This window comes from Microcebus murinus, chromosome 13 (assembly GCF_040939455.1).
Source record: "Microcebus murinus isolate Inina chromosome 13, M.murinus_Inina_mat1.0, whole genome shotgun sequence".
NCBI classification, from domain to species: domain Eukaryota; kingdom Metazoa; phylum Chordata; class Mammalia; order Primates; family Cheirogaleidae; genus Microcebus; species Microcebus murinus.
In genome coordinates, this window is record NC_134116.1 from 70,077,363 (window position 1) to 70,096,504 (window position 19,142).

At 34.6% G+C, this 19,142-nt stretch overlaps 1 protein-coding gene across 13 annotated transcripts in view; it reads right to left on the reverse strand.

The window, feature by feature from the left end:
• The window catches only part of NBEA (neurobeachin), a 582,638-nt gene that overhangs the window by 81,444 nt on the left and 482,052 nt on the right, over positions 1-19,142 (reverse strand). For all 13 annotated transcript variants that reach the window (XM_076009491.1, XM_076009489.1, XM_076009488.1 and 10 more), the window contains 2 exons: positions 18,309-18,421; positions 962-1,102 (listed from right to left, as the gene is read on the reverse strand). In XM_076009491.1, the coding sequence (XP_075865606.1) occupies positions 962-1,102; positions 18,309-18,421 (254 nt within the window). The remainder of the gene's footprint in view (positions 1-961; positions 1,103-18,308; positions 18,422-19,142) is intronic.

Sequence of the window (19,142 nt, forward strand, 5' to 3'; positions counted from 1 at the left end):
GGAGGAACCACAGCAGGTTCATGAGGGAGATGAAGAGTTCATTTCTTAAAACTGTTGTTTATGGCATTGTGAGATGTTCAGGTAGAAATAAATGCCCGGTAGGCACTTGGGAATATGTATCAGGAACTCATGAGAAATGTGCAGTGAAGACAGAAGCTGGAAGTCACTAGTGTATAACTGAATGACATAGCCCAGGTAAGGTATTTAGAAAAATCCTGGGGAATAAGAACACTAAGAGAAAGAAATCTGAGCAGCAAATGCTTTAGAGACATGATGGGTAAGACATGGGAAGCTCTATCCGCATAACATGCAATCTCCACAAAAACGATTCAGTAAAATGATGTATGTGGACCATCAACTGACCGGAGTAAATACTGAACAGGAGGTGACGAAGTGGAGGCAACGAGTGGCGCATGCAGGATAGCAGAGGCTGTGGGTTCGACGCCCCTGACTGCAGGGAGAGAGATGGGAAGGAACTGTAGGGTGGGCAGGGGCTGGTAGGAGGCTTTTTTTTTTTTTAAGATCAGAGAGACTTGAATATATCTATGTTTTAGGGGAAAGAGAAGGTAACAGAAAGAGGTTTTCAAAATATTTGGAAATTGTTTTTAAAACACACTGCCCAAGAAGCGAGATTGAGAGAGCTGGGGTAGTGTGAGTGCCAGCGTCATTCCTGAGAAAGGAGGCAGCGGGTATTAAGAATGTACCTGGGAGATGGGCTCATTCATACTGGTTTAGGTTTAACAAGCTCATACTAACCTATCTTTCTAACTCAATTTTGCAAATGAGGCAACTCATGAAAAAAATTCAGTTTTGCTAGAATTTGGAATATTTAATTTCTACTTCACTGGTCTCCAACTGTTGTTTGAAACAAACTATGAGTATACTTGATTTTTATTTCATTTACTTATGTTAAGAACTTTAAGGTATTAAAGGCACACTGTAATTTAAGGAAAATACTCACAATTCGAACAAGCCAGGATAAGGTAGAGGTTGCTGTTGAATAATGCGTATTATAATGGTAGGGTGGGCTTTGGTCATCTTCCCACGTCTCATAACGCTCTGCGTAAAACACAGCTCTCTTTGGGTTCAAAGCACCAATTGGCTATAAAAAGAAAAGGGAAATATTTTCTTTAATACAGTCATATTAGACATTATTGATAAATCTTAATCTTGAAAATATTTCACTGCTAATTTGTTTTAACCATAGAGCATAAATACATTATTTTGCATTATATTTTTAACCATATTGTATTTTGATATTAATTACAAATCATTACACTTGCTAAAAATCGCCCAAGAGGATGATACATATATGCATAGTTTGTAGACTTTACTAAAAGTTTTAGTAAACTGGATTATTTTAGGTAATCCAGTTTAAACTGTTAAGGCCAAACCAATAGTTTTGTTATTTTCCTGTATACTTAACACCCTATATAACAAAAATTTAGCTTAGATTACAGGAAATCCAGTGAGGAAAAGGTGAAGCAGTTGACCATTTGACATCCATGTTAGAGAAAATCTTATCTGAATAGCCTGTTACCTTGAGTGTGAAGGACAACAGTCTTCCATGTAGAAACTCTGTTGGAATGTTAGTCCCATTCTGTTATTATACAGATGGAATGCCTATTCTTTTTGTTAAGTTAAACTACAAACCTAAGTGTGATAGAATAATCCAGACAATTCTGATTCCCTTGAAAGCATTTCACTAAGGCCACTGAAATCTCTCCTATCAGTACCACCACACTATTTACCAACTATGATGCTAACTCCTATAGTGGAGTACACAGAAAACGCTCTGGGTACAATTTTTTTCCTTCAATAAAGCATGTGTTAATTGAATCATTGTCTCAAACTTCTTAGGACACTTAATCATTAAGAATTTCTAGCATAGCTTCTTCATGATTTCAAATAGCAAACTACCTTAGCTTAAGTTTTTGGTCTGATTTGGGCTTCATGATATATGGAGTCTATTCTTATGATATTAAAAACCACATTATTTAGTTGCATACTATAAAAATTAACATGTTTATAGAGAAAACAAAAGATGAGTACTAAGTATAATATCTAACTCCTTTATTTCAAAATTTAATATTTCTAGTTAACTATGAAGATTCTCCCAAGGCTTAATTTTAACAAGAGAAGTAGAAGAAAATTAATGTTTCAATGGGACACATAATGTTACACAAGAGAGAAAGATTCATTTATAAATTGCTATGAGCCTTTCTTTTGCTCTCAGGAGACTAATTCAAATAACACAATGATGTTAGCAGTGAAAAGTCTGTTAGAATTTCCGTAATAAATTCTTATTTGCAAGGATGCTTATCCTGAATATTAAAATTATTTGTAAATTATGTTCATTTTTGTTAACTTTAATTATGACTTAACAAAAACTAAACAATTTAATTATTTATTTTTTAAAGCTGTATTTCTTGTGTATAAGAGTTTTAATATTTTAAGGTTTCTAAATTTTTTATCCTCATTTTTTAAAACAAAAAAAGTATACAACTTTGGTTTAAATATCTTTTTCAAATGTTCTAGAGCTTAAACTTTATTCTGTGTTAAATTTCATTGGGTATCTCTCAAATCTTTGAGGATGTAAAAAAGGCAATGTAATTTTGTTAAACATTACATAAAATAATATTTAAAACATGAAATCAAAAATTTTAAAAATAATATTTTTTAAAAAATCATTAGTTTTTTAGTAAAAGGGTAGTTACTACAAAGTAGAATGAATATGTTGTTACTGAGTTGAAATAATGAGTTTTTAATTTAAAATTGCCTACATATTTTATACTTTACTAGGCAGATATACTTTCCTAACTCTGTAAGTATACTTTTCAAAGCATTTAAAATGTTTAATACTTTGCTCTGCTGTGAATATGCTAAAAGAACTTTCACATGCATAAAGGTCTGCACAATCCCTAAGAATCTACCTTATCTGATTTTGCTTGTTCTGTAAGACCTCACAAAACATTCTTGAAAAAAGGCATGGTCCTTCTTCCTCTAATTTTTTCCAGCCTTCTCCTACACTACTGAAAAAAGGATAAAATAAATATTTACATTTTTTATTTTACGCTAGTTTCATCAAAGTCATTTTATTGGAGTGTTTTACAGAATAATACTTTGTAGGAAACAGCTGCACCATATTAAAGACTATATATGCCTCCATTAGTAATTTCTTAAAATATATTTCTAATGTTGAATTTTTACCTAATATAGTTAGAAATGAACTTTAGGATGCATAATGTAAATGATTTGGTTTGTATTTACTCTTTTCTATCATTTTGATCCAAATAGTCAAAAAGCAATAAATCATTTAAAAGAAAAAAGCTTCAAAATGCTTGGGAAATGAGAATTTTGTGAAACACCACTGTTGTAGTTACTGAAGAAATGATGTTAAGAATTTTCTCTACTCTTATCATTCAATATCTATGACCACCCCCTTTTATTTTTTATTTATTTTTAGATAGGATCTTGTTCTGCTGTCAGGGCTACAGTGCAGTGTCATCACCATAGCTTACGGCAACCTCAAACTCTTTGGCTTCAGTGATCTGCCTACTTCAGCCTCCCAAGTAACTAGGGGTACAGGCATGCACCATGACACCTGCCTAATTTTTCTATTTTTTGTAGACATGGGGTCTTGCTATGTTGCTCAGGCTACTCTTAAACTCTTGGCTTCAAGTGATCCTCCTGCTTCAGCTGCCCAAAGTACTAGGATTACAAGTGTGAGCCACCACACTCAGCCCAATTTCCCCTTTCTGAATACCAAAGAGAGAAATCTACCTCACACTTAAGCACCACAAAAAGCTTTGTTTTTGTAAAAAAAACTTTGTGATTTCATTGTATGAAACAAAAATCCTGACGGATGCTTGTTATATTATTAAATGCCCTGAGAAAAACTATTATAAATAGAAATTGTTTAAATTTGTTTATTTCAGTGTTTTTTTTATATTGTTTTATTATTATTGTTATTATTATTTTTACCAGAACTACTTCCTTCTTTCTGTTTTCATAACAGTTGTTTTTGTCAACAACTGTTAACATGAAATGGAATCAGTGCTACTTAGATTGTACTTTGAAAAATTCTGGTTAGAATCCTCTCGGTGTGTATTTCTGAATGCTAACTTTTTTTGGCTTCATTTATTTACTTGCCCTTTCTATTCTCATAGCCTTGGTCTATCAATATTCTTATATTTTATAAAAACTTTCAAGTTGTATCAAATCCTTTTTTAGAACATATATACCGTGTATATAAATCAAAAAACAAAAATGACCAATAAAAATTACATAAACAAAAATGCTTATTGGATAAATGGCATTATACGAGACATTAGAAGGGCTTTTAGAGAACATAAAAGATGGAGCATAGAGCTAGATTATTTGAATAAATAAAAATATATGTGGACTGATTTGCAAAATGGTCAATGTCATCAATGTAGATTATAATTTTTAAGAATAAAAAGATTTTTCAAGGAGAAATCAGATATCTAATCAATGTTAGTAACACTGAATACACATGATATATCATGTACATGACAACAGGATTAATGGTAACTGGATTCTGCTCATATACAGGTTGAGCATCCCTAATCTGATAATTTGAAACCTCAAATGCTCCAAAATCCAAAACTTTTTGAGTGCCAAGATATAATGTTCAAGAGTTCCTCTGCTACTACCACTGCTAATGATACTATATATTTGTATACCATATCATCTTCACGTCCATTTTCTAGATTGATTTTCATAAGTCTCTGAGGTCAGCAAGGCATTCTTATGAACGTAATTTCCTGAGAAGGAAATAGGTACTTGGGTCTCCACTTTCCATATCAATGCATTGTTTTTCATTGCTAAATATGAAATTCTGATCTTGATATGATTTTTTTCTTCTATAACTGCCTACTTAATTCCTCATCTATTTCAGATCCTCAGAAGTATTAACAGAAGGAACCTTACAGGTCTACTAGACCAACTCTTACATTATGATGAGGACACTGAAGAAAAGTCAAATCAAGATCAGGTTGCTAGTTAGTGGCCGCACATTTTACAGAACAAGCTGAAACTGTGCTAAAGATACAGCTTGAATCCTGGGTATAGTTGATTATCTGTCTGGCTTTTAAGAAAGAATAGCTGTTAGTTATCTCAACACTCTTAACACATGTGAACCTCTAACATATCTAAGTTATCTTGTTATCTTTCATTATAATAATCAATGGCTTGAAAATCCTTAGAAGAGGGTTCAAGAATTCTTTTTTGTTTTTTCAGTCATGAACTACATGTCATCATTCTGAAAATTCTACTATGACAATGTAGAAATCACACCTCTAGACAGTTTTGTGCTCAAATAAATTCTCTGCCTTGCTTCTTATCTGACCACGGAACTTCAGCTCATTCTTTTGGAAGCAGTTCAAATGGAATCTGTGAAGTCTTACAGGACACCATCTGGTAACAGTTAGGCAAGTTTATAACCTTTATTTAGTACCCAGTAGACTAGCCCTTCAAGGGTATTCCCTATCTGATTCATCTCTGTATTCTCACACCTAATATGGTACCTGGCTCTTTTTAGATGAGCAAAAAATGCTAAATGAATGATGACTGATTAACCCAATTATATATTATTATATAAAATTTCCATGTGGAAATTTAAGATTTTTGTGCAAAATATTTATACCACATAGGATAAAGGGCTAGTTTCTTTACAAATGAGCTCTTACAAATCAATAAGAAGCTAATGAACCTAATTAAATAAATGAGCAAATTATATGAATAGGCAAGTCACAGAAAAATGAATGTCAATTTCCAATTTCTGTAGGAAAAAATAGTACCAGCTCTGACAAGGTAATGGGTATCTATTCTCTTTTCTGTTTAGCATCCATTATGCCTCGTTACTTTGTGAACCACTCCTTCCCCACTTTTGATCTACCTGGTACAGGTGGGCTGACATCATTACTCAACTCCTGGGTGGGCATATGATTCAGACCTGTTAATTAACATATTTATCCATGTGGATGATATGTTAATCAACCTATCCATAGCCATTAGTACAGAAATGGGCACATGCTTCAAGCTGATCCAATGTAACTTTGCTTCTAGTCTTTGGGAAAGAACCTCTCTGTTTTTCTAGTGGGTTACAAAGGCATGCTGCTATAACACAGGGAGGCCTGTTTGAGAATGAAGCCAATGTAGCAAAGTGGCACCCTGCCTGAGAGCACTGGCCAGCAATTGGATCCAGTTTTCCTGAACTGATCCATCCCTAGATTTCTCAGTTATGTGAGCTAATAAAAAACTTCATATTTGAAATTAAAGCCAGTTTACGTTGATTTTCTATTCCATATAACCAAAAGTCTTATGTACACTCATAACTCTTAAAATGTCAAACACAACTGTTTTTATTGACTAGAATGTCAAAAATTATTAAGTTTCATAAGACTCAGCACTGGCCAGGGTGTAGGAAAACATGATATATCATAATACTGTTGGTAAGAGTATAAATCAGTATGAATTACTTATGAGGAAAATTGGTAATATGTAAAAAAAATACGCATACTTTTGATTTAGTAATTCCTTTTTGAAGAATTATAATATGGAAAGAATCAGATACAAGGATATTTCTTACAGCATTATTTGAAATGCCAAAACAAAACAAAAAACTGGAAGTAGTCTAAATGTCCAATAAGGGACTGGTTAAACAAATGATGATATACCCACAGCGCTATTTAAAAAGGCTGATTTCAAAAGATTCCAAGATAAATTCAATCAAGAAATAATGAGTGCCTACTATGTGTCAGAAATTACTCTAGACCCTAGAGTAATATAAACAAGGTCCCTGTTCTCATAAAACTTACATTCAAATGTATAGGTGTGTATGTGTGCATTTAAGAGTGTGAGTGTATGTGTCTGTCTATAGAGGCAGAGACAGATGAAATCTAGATAAATAATTTGGTAAGTAAGAAAATATCAGTTATAAGTGCTCTACTGATGATTAAAGAATAATAGGAATGCAGCGATTGGGTGACAGGGAAGACATCTGTGCAGACGTACCCCTGAGCTGAGCGTGAATGATGAGAAGGAACCAGTCATACCAGATTCATGCATCAGAGAATTCAAGACAGAGGAAAAACTAGTGCAAAGGCTCTAAGGGGCATGGATGTCATGTTAAAGGGACAGAAAGAAAGATAGTGTGACTAGAGCATGGCCAACAAGAAGAAGAGTTTATGAGATGAGGTGAGATCATAGGCAGGGGCCACCTCATACAATTTGGTAGACCAGGGTGATGAAATGCATTTTAAGGCATATGCAGTAGCAAGTCACTGAATAGCTTTAAGTGGGATAGAAATAAAATCTCAGTGAGACTTTAGAAAGTTAACTCCAATGGTGTGGTAGAAAATGGATCATAGGTAATTTAAATTATCATTAGTAGCCCCAGGATTAAAAAAAAAATGCCAGTTGCAGGCCAGACACGGTGGCTCACACCTGTAATCCTAGCACTCTAGGAACCTGAGGCAGAAGGATCACTCAAGGTCAGGAGTTGGAAACCAGCCTGATCAAGATGGAGACCCTGTCTCTACTAAAAATAGAAAGAAATTAATTGGCCAACTAAAAACATATAGAAAAAATTAGCCGGGCATGGTGGCACATGCCTGTAGTCCCAGCTACTTGGGAGGCTGAGGGCAGGAGGATTGCTTGAGCCCAGGAGTTTGAGGTTGCTGTGAGCTAAGCTGACGCCACTCAAGCCCCAGGACAACAGAGTGAGACTCTGTATCTAGAAAAAAAAAAAAAAAGCCAGTTGCAGAAATAGTATTATATAGCATTATCAAAATTTCTCTAAAAATTCTATGATATAGGTAATATATTTTTGCTCAAATATTCAGAAAAACAGTTTGGAAGAATACACATAAAACTATAATAATAGTTGTCTTCAGGCATGGGAATGATGGAGACTTTCAGTCTTCCCTTTACACTCCTTTTTATTGTATAATCAAGAATTTTGTTTATCCCATGCATAGAATTTTAGTTGGATTTTTCAATTATATGACCCACAAATATCTTTTGAATGTGAACATTTTAACTTTGACAAATTTTAATCAATTATAGTAACTTTATATTTTGACAAGTAAGCTTTATTGACCAAATATTTTCTATTATAAATTTCTATTATTAATCTTCACTGATATTTGAATCAGGATACATTTAAAGCCTTACTAGTTTAAACATGTTAAATGACAACATGAGGAGCAAAAAGATAAATCCAGAAGGTGAAATTCTACAGGATAACTGGCATGCTCTCTACAATGAGTCAATATCCTGAAAAAAGGGGGTGGTTGAGAGCTATCCTTGCCTGAAAGACACATAAGACAGAAGAATCAGATGGACTGTGTGCTCCTTGACTGAATCCTCGCTTGCACAAAACAATTTTTAAAGACACATGAGAGATAACTGGAAAACCTTGATTATAGTCACAATATCAGATAATATTAGGGAATTGTAAGTTTTGTTAGATGTGCTAATGGTATCCTGATTATATAGGAAAATGTTATTTTTCATACTGAAGTAAATTATTTAGGGGTAAAGCATGATATATTTAATTTACTTTAAAATACTGCAGCAAAAGAAAAGAATGCTAAAATGTCAATAATTATAACACCTAGGCATTGATTAAATGGGTATTAATTATTATTGGTATTTTTCCTTATGTTTGAAAGTTTCTGTAATAAAAAGTCAAAATCAATTAAAATAGAGTGCAAAACCAAAGCAAATCCCTTCAAATCAAAATAAGTCTTTTCTATGGTACTTATGTTTTGGGTTATTCTAATAAATAAGAATGCTTTAAATGATTAATTTGAAAATATGTTCTCTAAAATGTGTGAAAATTGTGTTCTCTTAAGTGGATTAAATTTCCCATTTGCACTTTTATAGGCACTATTAATTTGCTTAATATGGCCTTTTGTCATTCAGATGAACTTCAGCTAATCACTATACAATTTCCAAATAAACTATTAAGGAACAAAACTTGAAGTAATGAAGCATTAATAAAAGGATGTGTTAAGACTTATATTTTGGTAGCTATAATTGAGTATATTTCATGTTATACTTTTTCATAGGGTGGAATTGAGTATATTATTAAGAAAGATAATTTTTGACCCAAAGTTGCATTTTGATTAGCAATATCTACTAGCACATTCATGGATATGTTAGTCCCAGGCAGGACTGAAAGCTTTGGAGGTTTGGACTGGCTCACTCATTGCATTACTTTTGCCTCCTCTGCTCATGTCTGACTTGACTATCCAACATGTAGGATATTTTACAAGATTTCTTTCCTGTTGGGTATTACGGAGAGATTTCTTTTTGGTAGGATATGAAAACTGCCAGAGCATTTAGGAAAAATGGAGGGCATCTACAAGATAATTAATTTTTTTTTTTTTTTCTGAGAGAGAATCTCGCTTTGTCACCCAGGCTGAAGTGCAGTGGTGCAGCCTCGAATGCCTGGGCTCAAGTGGTCTTCCTTCCTCAGCCTCCTGAGTAGATGTGACTACATGCCCAGCTAATACTTTTTTGTGGAGATGGGGGTCTTTAACTCCTGGCCTCAAGTGAGCCTCCCATGTCAGCCTCCCAAAATGCTGGTATTATAAGCCTGAGTCACAGCACCGGCCAGGCTTATTTTTTACAATTGTCTTTTATGTATTTATTGATTGATTGATTGTTGAGACAGTGTATCGCTCTGTTGTGTTACTCTAGGCTGGAGTGCAGTGGCATCATCATAGCTCACTGCAACCTCAAATTCCTAGGCTCAAGTGATCCTCCTGCCTCAGCCACCTGAGTATCTTGGATTATAGGTGTGTGCCACTAGGCCCAGCTAATTTTTTTATTTTTTGCAGAGGCAGGGTCTCACTATGTTGCTTGGGCTGGTCTCAAATTCTTGGCATCAGGCGATTCTCCTTCCTTGGCCTCACAAAGTGCTGGGATTACTGCCATGAGCCGTCATGCCCAGTGTTATTTATTTATTAATTGATTTCTGAGACTACCCTACCTATATATTGTGGAGAAATAATAGGTAACAAATGAAAGAAGATGCAATCTATACAACCAGTGCAATTCATCACAGAGCGGTGAAGGTAAAACAAAAAAATCCATGCTTAGCACAATGCCTGGTATATAGTAAGTGCAGGAGTAATGTTGGTTGTTATCATTATCAAATTATCTCAGAATAATTCCTAAGAAAATTAGTTTTACATATTTTAGTGAAAAGCAAACACTTTTACCTAAAAAACAATGGAGTACCTTAAAAATTCATGTGTCAGTTCTAGAAGTTTTCTGAGTATTAAATGGAAGGATAATGATGGGGCTAAAATTAGTTTCAAGATCACTTCTGTTTAATATTCTGTTTCAGAAGAAAGGAAAGGAAGGCTAAGGAGCCCGCTTGGCCTAGTTTTGCATGATAATGCTGTACTTCAGGTACAGTTGTGACCTGTGGCTGGTGAAGTGCATGTGCACAGTGCAGGCTCTCTTCCTTTCTATAGGAGTGCTCTAGGAGCACTCGCTGGAAAATGCTCCTCGTGTTTTCAGTTCCTTCTCTAACAGCCTAAAATTTTCAAAGCAGAACGGGCTCTACCTAGTATTTTTTTTTTTTTCCCTCTCTCTTTCTGAAAGGGCAGAAAATTGGCTAAATGGGAAGGACTAAGAAGAGAGGATAAGGGGACGTTTAGCATAAGCAGACAGAGCCTAGGACTGGTTTGGAGGTTCTGTGTAAATCCATAAACTCCCTGTCACCCTATTATGTGTCCCCAACAAGCAACAGTAGAGACACAAACAAACAAACAAAACACCTCACTATTTCTGGCTGCCACAGTGTCTATAAATCAACCTTTTTGCATGCATTTTTCTTGGTTCTTCCTTTCTTTTGACTAGAAAGAAAATAGCTTAATATGCTACTGGATAAACAAAAAATGATTGTAAATTCTTAAGGGCATGGACTGTTTCTTATTGTCTTTATATCTCCAGTGCCTGGTACAGAGTAAGTTGGCAATAATGCTTGTGTAATAAAAGAATGAGTGAGGGAATAAAATTATTAATTTTAATAAATGATTATCCCATGAGTTTAAAACAGCAACCAAATACTGCCAATAAATATGTGTCCTTAAAATAGTCATTCTCCTTCAGCACTGTCACACAAGCAAGCTTAATGAAAACAACTTTCTTTTTCTTAATTCGGAAGAGATGGGGTCTCACTGTTGCTCAGGCTGGTGTCGAACCCCTGAGCTCCAGCGATCCTCCCACCTCAGCCTCCCAGAGAGCTAGGATTACAGGCGTGAGCCACTGTGCTCTGCCAACGCAAACAACTTTCAACACACTGTGAGTTACATGTTAAGGTGGCTTTCAACATATATTCAGACAAACATTTCAAATTTAGCAGTAGGGTTTTTGGTAGATGGCCTATAACTAAATTTACACATTCATGCTTTTATCTTTTAGCAAGTTTTATAGCATCACAGTTAGCTACTAACACACTTAGTAGTTTTGCCCATACTTCATATTTTGTTGTTAAAAATTAAGCATTAGGTAGATTATAGTAAAGTAAATGGAACTAGTTTCATTTTAGATATTGTTAAGCTATGGTGCAAAAGAAAGATGAAATAACTATAGAAACTTGCTATAGATCCCCAAGTCGCACATTCCTCACATTAACAACGCAAACTCTTTTCCATGACGTGTATAGACATTTGGCAGTATCAAGGGTGGGTAGTTGAGTAGTATTCACACTTCAGTGCATTCTTTTGCATTATCACATTTCAAAGCCTCAAGGCATTATCACTTCCTTTTTTTAAGTGGCATAATAATTTGGGAAAATGGTTATGCTTATCATCATCTGTCAGTCAAACAACTCCTGTGTTAACAAAATATATTTTTTCCACTTGATGAATGGGTGTGTGTGTGTGATGTCTTATGCTCATGTCAATATTAGTAGGACTTGGTTTTGTGATGAAACTATTTCACTTATCAGAGGGCATGACTGGGAAGTAGGAAAATTCTATTTACACTTTAATGAGCACAGACTGTGCTTCATGTCAAAGTCATGTAACCAACTATAATTTAAGAGTCAAGTTCATATGGGTATATGTAAGTAACTGAAGCACTAGCATAGATCATGTTTTAAGATAAAATTCACCACAAGGAATATCTGGATCTGTAGAAATTGGGGGGGAGGAAATATCTACACTCACTGTTCGTTGGTGTTAAAAAGATAGGTCAATGACAGATTGTTTCATTTACTATCCATCATGTCAAACAATAAGCATAGCCTATAGCCTGTACATGTAACAAATAAAACTTGAACCTGAGATGTCTAACCAAATGAGAGGTCTAATAAATCTTACTGATAAGAACATTTCTTGCTCTTGGACTCTTCAACTATTCAATTAAGTGGACAAAAGAAAGAGCAAGAATATTATAAATATAAAATATTTCAGTCTAAATAAATGTGCATCTATAGTTTCAATAAACATTTAACTTCAGTGTTTTGATGTTTACAGTTTTGATAACCTGATAATTTAAAGACATGATAAAATTATTTATTGCATGAAAATATTTTATTAAATGGTATTCTTTTTATTTTATTAGAATAAAACAAATCAGTTGAATAATCTTTCACAAGATTTTTTTTTAAATCATACCAAAGATAGTGAACTCTCAACTGGTAATGATAGAAATTTGCTTTGTAGCTGCCACACACTGAATACCACTGTGTGTCAGGCACTACATTAGGTGTCCTAACTACTTTAGAGTGTTTAATTCTTTCAACAACCCTATTAAGTAAGTATTATTGTGTTCATTTTAAAGAAGAGAAAACAGAAGTTCAAAGTGCTTACAAAACACCCTAAGTTTGCACAATATGTGACAGAAACATTTGAGCTAAGCCTGCAATCTCTCCATGTTCCAGTTATAATCTCTCATTTTTTTTCTCTAACTCCCAATTTCAATACTGACACAAATAAAGAAAAACAGCAAAGGTTTGATAATTCCAGGATTAATCTTTCCTAGCATCCAGTAAGGAGCAAAGAAACTCCAAGGATTCAACTTCCTATGGCAATGAGAACTGACTGTTGTAGAATTGGCTGTAGCATGGACTTTGGCAAGAGCAAGAAAGCCATCTCCAGCTCACATCCTCATCCTATCCATGTCATCAAAGCCCCAGGGAAAGTGTGTCCCACGTAGAGACATTACTTTTGTTTACTTTGTTTCTCATTTGTTATTCTTATCTGCACAATCCTATAAAAATAGTAAAATGATTTGTTTTCAACCTGCCTTTGTTATGTATCAGACGTTGCTTAACAAAGAAATAGAAAACCACTGTTTTGTCAATACTCTTTGTGTGTTTTGGGGAAGTATTTAAGAAGTACATGTAATTGGTGAATTATGGACCTGAACAGATATAGGAAGGTATATCACCTGGTCTACCTAGATGTTAAAACCCCTATGTACCCCTCTCACTTGCCTCTTCTAGAAAGTATCCACGTTTACTCAGGAGATAGCTCCTTCCTTTGCCCTGAGGGTGAATCCTGGTTTTGTGAGACTTGAAACTTAGAAAATTTGTAGGAGAGGGGCTCTTTAAGAAAATCAACATAAAATTAGGAGCAAGGAATAGCAAGATGCCCCTGAAAATTGAGGGGCATTAAAGCTTAATCTTCATTAGCTTTATATCAAATTTATCTTTGACTCCACTTAATGTCCATATATTATAATTGTATGGAAGTAATAAGCAATCTGCTGCCTTATGTTTTTTTCTCCTCATAAACAATGAACATTCCTTGAAAGTTAAGACTATATTTTAAAGTTTTCTTAGCACCTTGCAAAGTTCTTTTTATGTAAAAGCCATATGTATATAAATCTGTAATTCATTTGCTATTCTCTTCATTATGAAAATCATAAAGAAACCCTCAGAGACATTGTCTTTGACACTTTATAATAAAGGTTGTTTGCTGACCACCGAGGAGTCCCCTTTCTTTTGGGAACAGGAATCCAAATTTCTTCTGGTGAGCTATCACCCACCATTCTTAGGCAGGTATCTTGTATAATCCTGGCTCTCTCTCTAGTTCCAGGCATGGGAAATAACTGGCTTACCCAATCTCCAAGTAGCATATCTCATCTCTCTTAAGCAGCACTGATGGGACATGAGACATTTTCTGTGATTTCTGAGCAAGAAAATTTGGTTGTTTCCACGGGAACTACATGGCAAGATTCTCTCTTTTCCTTTGGCTGATATGATATGAGGCCTGGAAAGGTTGCCCCATTTCGCTATTACAGGGGATTGCTTGGAGCTACTGGAGGCCACCCAGTGGAAGGCGAGTGTGTACCCATAGTGGCTGAAGGCAGAGTAGAGCAATGGAAAGAACAAGGTCCTTGGTGGTATTATTTGAACCACTGAGCAAATCTTGCTGAAAACCAAACCTTCCTCTGAATATTACAGTTATAAGAACCAACAACAGTGATTTATTGTTCAAGCTAATTTGAGCTGGTTTTCTGAAACTTTCATTCAAAGGTTTCTTAACTGATACAATAAAAGAATTTCATGAAGCCAATGTAATATGGCGGTATAAAGAAAGAAAAGAAACATTTTAATTTTTTATACAGTAACGAATATAAAAATCATTTAGGGCATCAATGTTTACTGAAACAAATTCTAGAATTATTCATTGCTAGGAATTTATTACTTGGATCAGGACTCCCAGTCTTGTTTAGAAACAACTACTTCTGTAGTTAGAGGTCTTTTAGAATGTTCCTGGTTAATAGTATTATTCAAGTATTTCAATTCTTCCTTGAGATTCAAAAGAGTAACAAACTCTCCATTAAAAACTTCATTTGTGGTGCTACTTATAAGAATTTCATGAGCTACGTAGTGGACATCTCTTCAATGTGATAATATTGCATTATGGTAGTTTTTCGTACCAATTACATTGTTATACTTCAAATGTCATTTTCCCATTAGGCGTATAATAAGATATATTTTCATACATTAAAATCCTGTTTATTAATGATTTTTATACAGGATGGTCTAAGGTTTCTAGCCCATTTGTAAAAAGTTCCTATTAAGAAATTCAATGAAGCATGGGAACAACGCACAAGTAATTTATTAACATATCAAGAGGCTTTAATTTGCTAACATTTTCCTATCACGCTAGTGTGACAGAATATAAAGAACAAATTGCTAAAGCATGGAATATAGTAGAATTGGAAGAGAAAGCTATCTGTCTTTTAAGAGCGCATGGGTTCAACTAGTCACAGCATGAAGGATTCCATGCTTGCAAAAGTATACTTTGTATTCACGTTGCCTAATTTATTTAGCCTTTGTCTTTTCACCTCTACTATTTATTTAACACTATATAAAATTAGAAGAGCACATGTGAGGCACAAAAGGAAAAGCTCTGCCAAAGGAAATACATGATCAGCTTAAAAACCTTGAAGAATGTTTATATCTTCTAGTTATTTTAGAAACAGTGACTTCCTCATTTAATTTAACTCATTTTTTCTACATGGATAACTAAAATCTATGATTACTAGCAAATATTTTACCAGATGCCTTCTATAATCCATATTAATCATAGTGAGTACCATATTTTCTTTGGCTGAGTTAGTGTTTCAAGAACATCCGAGTCCCAATGCCTTGGAGTAGTTGAGCATGCACTCTCCAGTTTAGTACAGTCTTCGCTATACCTTTCTCATAAATGCTGGCCTCACACATCTCTGTTAACTATCTGAGGTTTGTATCTTTGCTCTGGACTGAACTCCCTCCATGAGGCTAGGACTCGTCTGTTTTATACATTCCTGTATACTTTTCCACTTGGTACAGTGCTTGACATATAGTGGATGTGTGATAAATATTTGTTGACTGAATGACTGAAAGAATGAGTAAGTGGAGGAAAGAAAGGAACTTGGTCTATAAGTTTCCTTCCAACTCAATATTATAGTTGATTTCAAAGGAAAAGGACCTCCTTTCCTGTTTTAAAAAGAATAAAATAGCCATACTAGTGGTTAGCTTATGACATTTTAATACAACGTATCATGCCACTTGAGAATCTATACCCTAATTTTTTTGCACATATATTTTACAGTTTCTAATATATAATTAATAATAGTGTCTAAGGCCCCACAGCTAGTAAGTAGCAGAATTAGCATTTGAACCTAAGCAGTCTAGTTTTAGAATTCTTGTTCCTAACTCCTACAGGTTGAGCATCTTTAATCCAAAAATCAGAAATCTGAAATGTTACAAAATCTGAAACTTTTTGTGCTGAGATGATGCTTACAGAAAATGCTGGAGCATTTTGGATTTCAGATTTTCAGAACAGGGATGCTCAACCGGTATGTATATTATGCAAATATTCAAAAATCCGAAACAATCTGAATTCTGAAACACTTCTGGTCCCAAGCATTTTGGATAAGAGATACTCAATATGTATTTATTGCCTCTCATATAGTTCTCATTATAAAATTGTATGGAAACTGATCTTATTAATCAGATAATCCATAATAAGATTTGCTCTTGGAGGGCAGGTCTCATGAATTACAAGGCTTCTATCTACCTGAGACTGAATAATTGCCTTAACATGGTAAATGGTTAAAGATTCTTGTTCAGTTGATTTGCGCTGGAAAAGTTACAATACTTGTAAGAATATCAGAATTCAATTGCTAACAATTTTTTTTTTAACTAGCATGTGACTCTCACTAAGATATTGGCTAACTGATCTCTTAGGTCCTTTTAGAATCTATAATACCATAACTAAAATTAGCAATGAGCTACAACTAAGATTTTTATTTTATTTTATTTTATTTCATTTGAGACAGAGTCTTGCTCTGTCACCCAGGCTAGAGTGCAGTGGTGTCATCATAGCTCACAGCAACCTCAAATTCCTGGGCTCAAGTGATTTTCTTTGCCTCAGCCTCCCAAGTAGCTGGGACTACAGGTGGGTGCCACTACACCTGGCTTACAACTAAGGTTTGATAAAGAAGTTACATGATAAAAGAACTAGAGAATGAATGACATAACTATATGGAAAACTTGGTAAACAGGCTTCACAAACAGGCTAAGAAATACTCCATGTGTGATAATAGCTAATATTCACGAGGTGCCTCTATATGCCAAGTACTATGTTACATTCTTTAAATGTACATGTCATTTGATCCTTACAATTGTATGAGATGGGATAGCATTATTATTCTTATATTACAAAGGGGCAAAGAGAAATGGGCTTTAGGTCACACAACTAGTTAATTAGTGCAACAGAGAACTTCAACTTGGGCTAGGTCTAGCTTTCAAAGGCAAGAACGGAGGCAGGAGAAGGCATGCTGAGTTAAAAACAATTTGTGGGATTAATTTTAAATTGGTTTCAGTGATGCTTCCCTAATATGCAGGGCTTATGTTAGCCTTGGCTAAGAGCCCCTTAAAGTATGCCGCCTTGAAACCAAACGTATACACATACACCTTTTAGCCCTCTGTGGACTGTTAACCCAGACAATCAAGTCTGATAGAAAAGAGAGATACATTCAAAGTGAATAGGCTGAGGCTTTACTATGGCTATAGTGCATAAATGGTGGGGCAAGGGGTCTGATGTAAGCTTAGGCTATAGAGCAGCTTTTGAAACTTAGTTCCTAGTTCTTCACTGAATTTCAAACAGTTTAGTATCCCACTTAAGTTTCCTCTGCACAAATAAGGTAAACTAACCAAAAATTTGCTTTTTATTTATTATCCCCATTATGTATCACCCATTATGTATCACGTTCTTGCCATTTTTTTGGGCCATATCTTTTCTCTCCTATTTAAACAGGGGTTTGATAAACTTAATGGACTTTCTTTTCAGCATTATACTTCCCTTCAGGGTATGTATATTTTTGATCAAGATAAAATGCCTTTCTTCAGTGTTATTTAGTAAAAAAGGAAAAAAAAAAAGATGACATGCCTTATACCTAAGGAATACATCACAAAATGATTTGCCACCATTTTTTGTAATAATTTCACACTTTTTTTACTTCAAAGCCTAACATATCTAAGCAACTTTTCCCTACATCTGTTCTTTCTCAAATACCCATTTCATTTGGCCTATGCTAGTACTAATTTATTTTCTTGTAGCTTAATTCTTGTGCTAAGAATTGATGAGATTTAAACATCGAATACAAAAGGAGAAGACAACCAGCTTTAGTGTCTTAGAAACATTAATTTGAGATATATATATCTATACACACTCTCTTTCTGGACAGAAATGCTATTTTAGACTATATTCTTATGAAGAAAACTGACTTCTGACTTCTACATATCCCAAAGGTACCTTTGATAGATCCCTGAAGTTTCCTGGTAGAGTCAGGTCCAATTCTTCTGATTCATAGTTTGTTAATACCCATGGAAACACGGGATATTGATTCAGATCATTGTATGTCCGTCCTAGTAAAGAAAAACAGAAATGAAAGTTTGTATACACTAATTGCTTATGAAATAGTTTCTGTTCTTATAAGGCAATTATGAATTTCAGAAGAAAAGTAACTCTTTTCTTTATTGAACCATGTCTTTAATCAAAGGTGCTCTGATAACAATGTGTTTCATGTGAATTTACTCAATAATTTTTTTTAAAAAGACACTAGAATTACGATTTATAATATGAGACTCTGACAGTGACTGCTGGCTGCTTGTTATAATAGATTATCTTCTTCCTGGGCTGGATGACACCTCTCAGCCTCTCTTGCAAGTAGCTATGGCCATGGACTTAGTTCCATCTACAGAATATAAGCGGAGGCACTTCGGGGCTTGGCCCACTGAAATTTCCTATTAACACAATGTGTGTTTCCATGCTCAGTCTCTCTTCTGCTGATATAGAGAATATTGCAACCTTGGAAGCAGAGTCTTTTCAGCCAGAGCCCCCAGAAGTGATTGCAGAGAAGGTCACCCTGTTGCTGACCTGCACACTTGCAGTTTATGTGATGATATTCTGTTACAATGAAAACATATCTAGAAATTATATTCCCAGTGCACAGGATACTATATTAAACTATATCAAGAGTCAATGTAGAGAATTTGCAAGTGAATTGAAGTAAGTACTCTGAAGCCAGGATGAAAAGTACAGAGGCAGATGTCAAACATATATTTTTCCACTTTTTTTTTTTTTTTT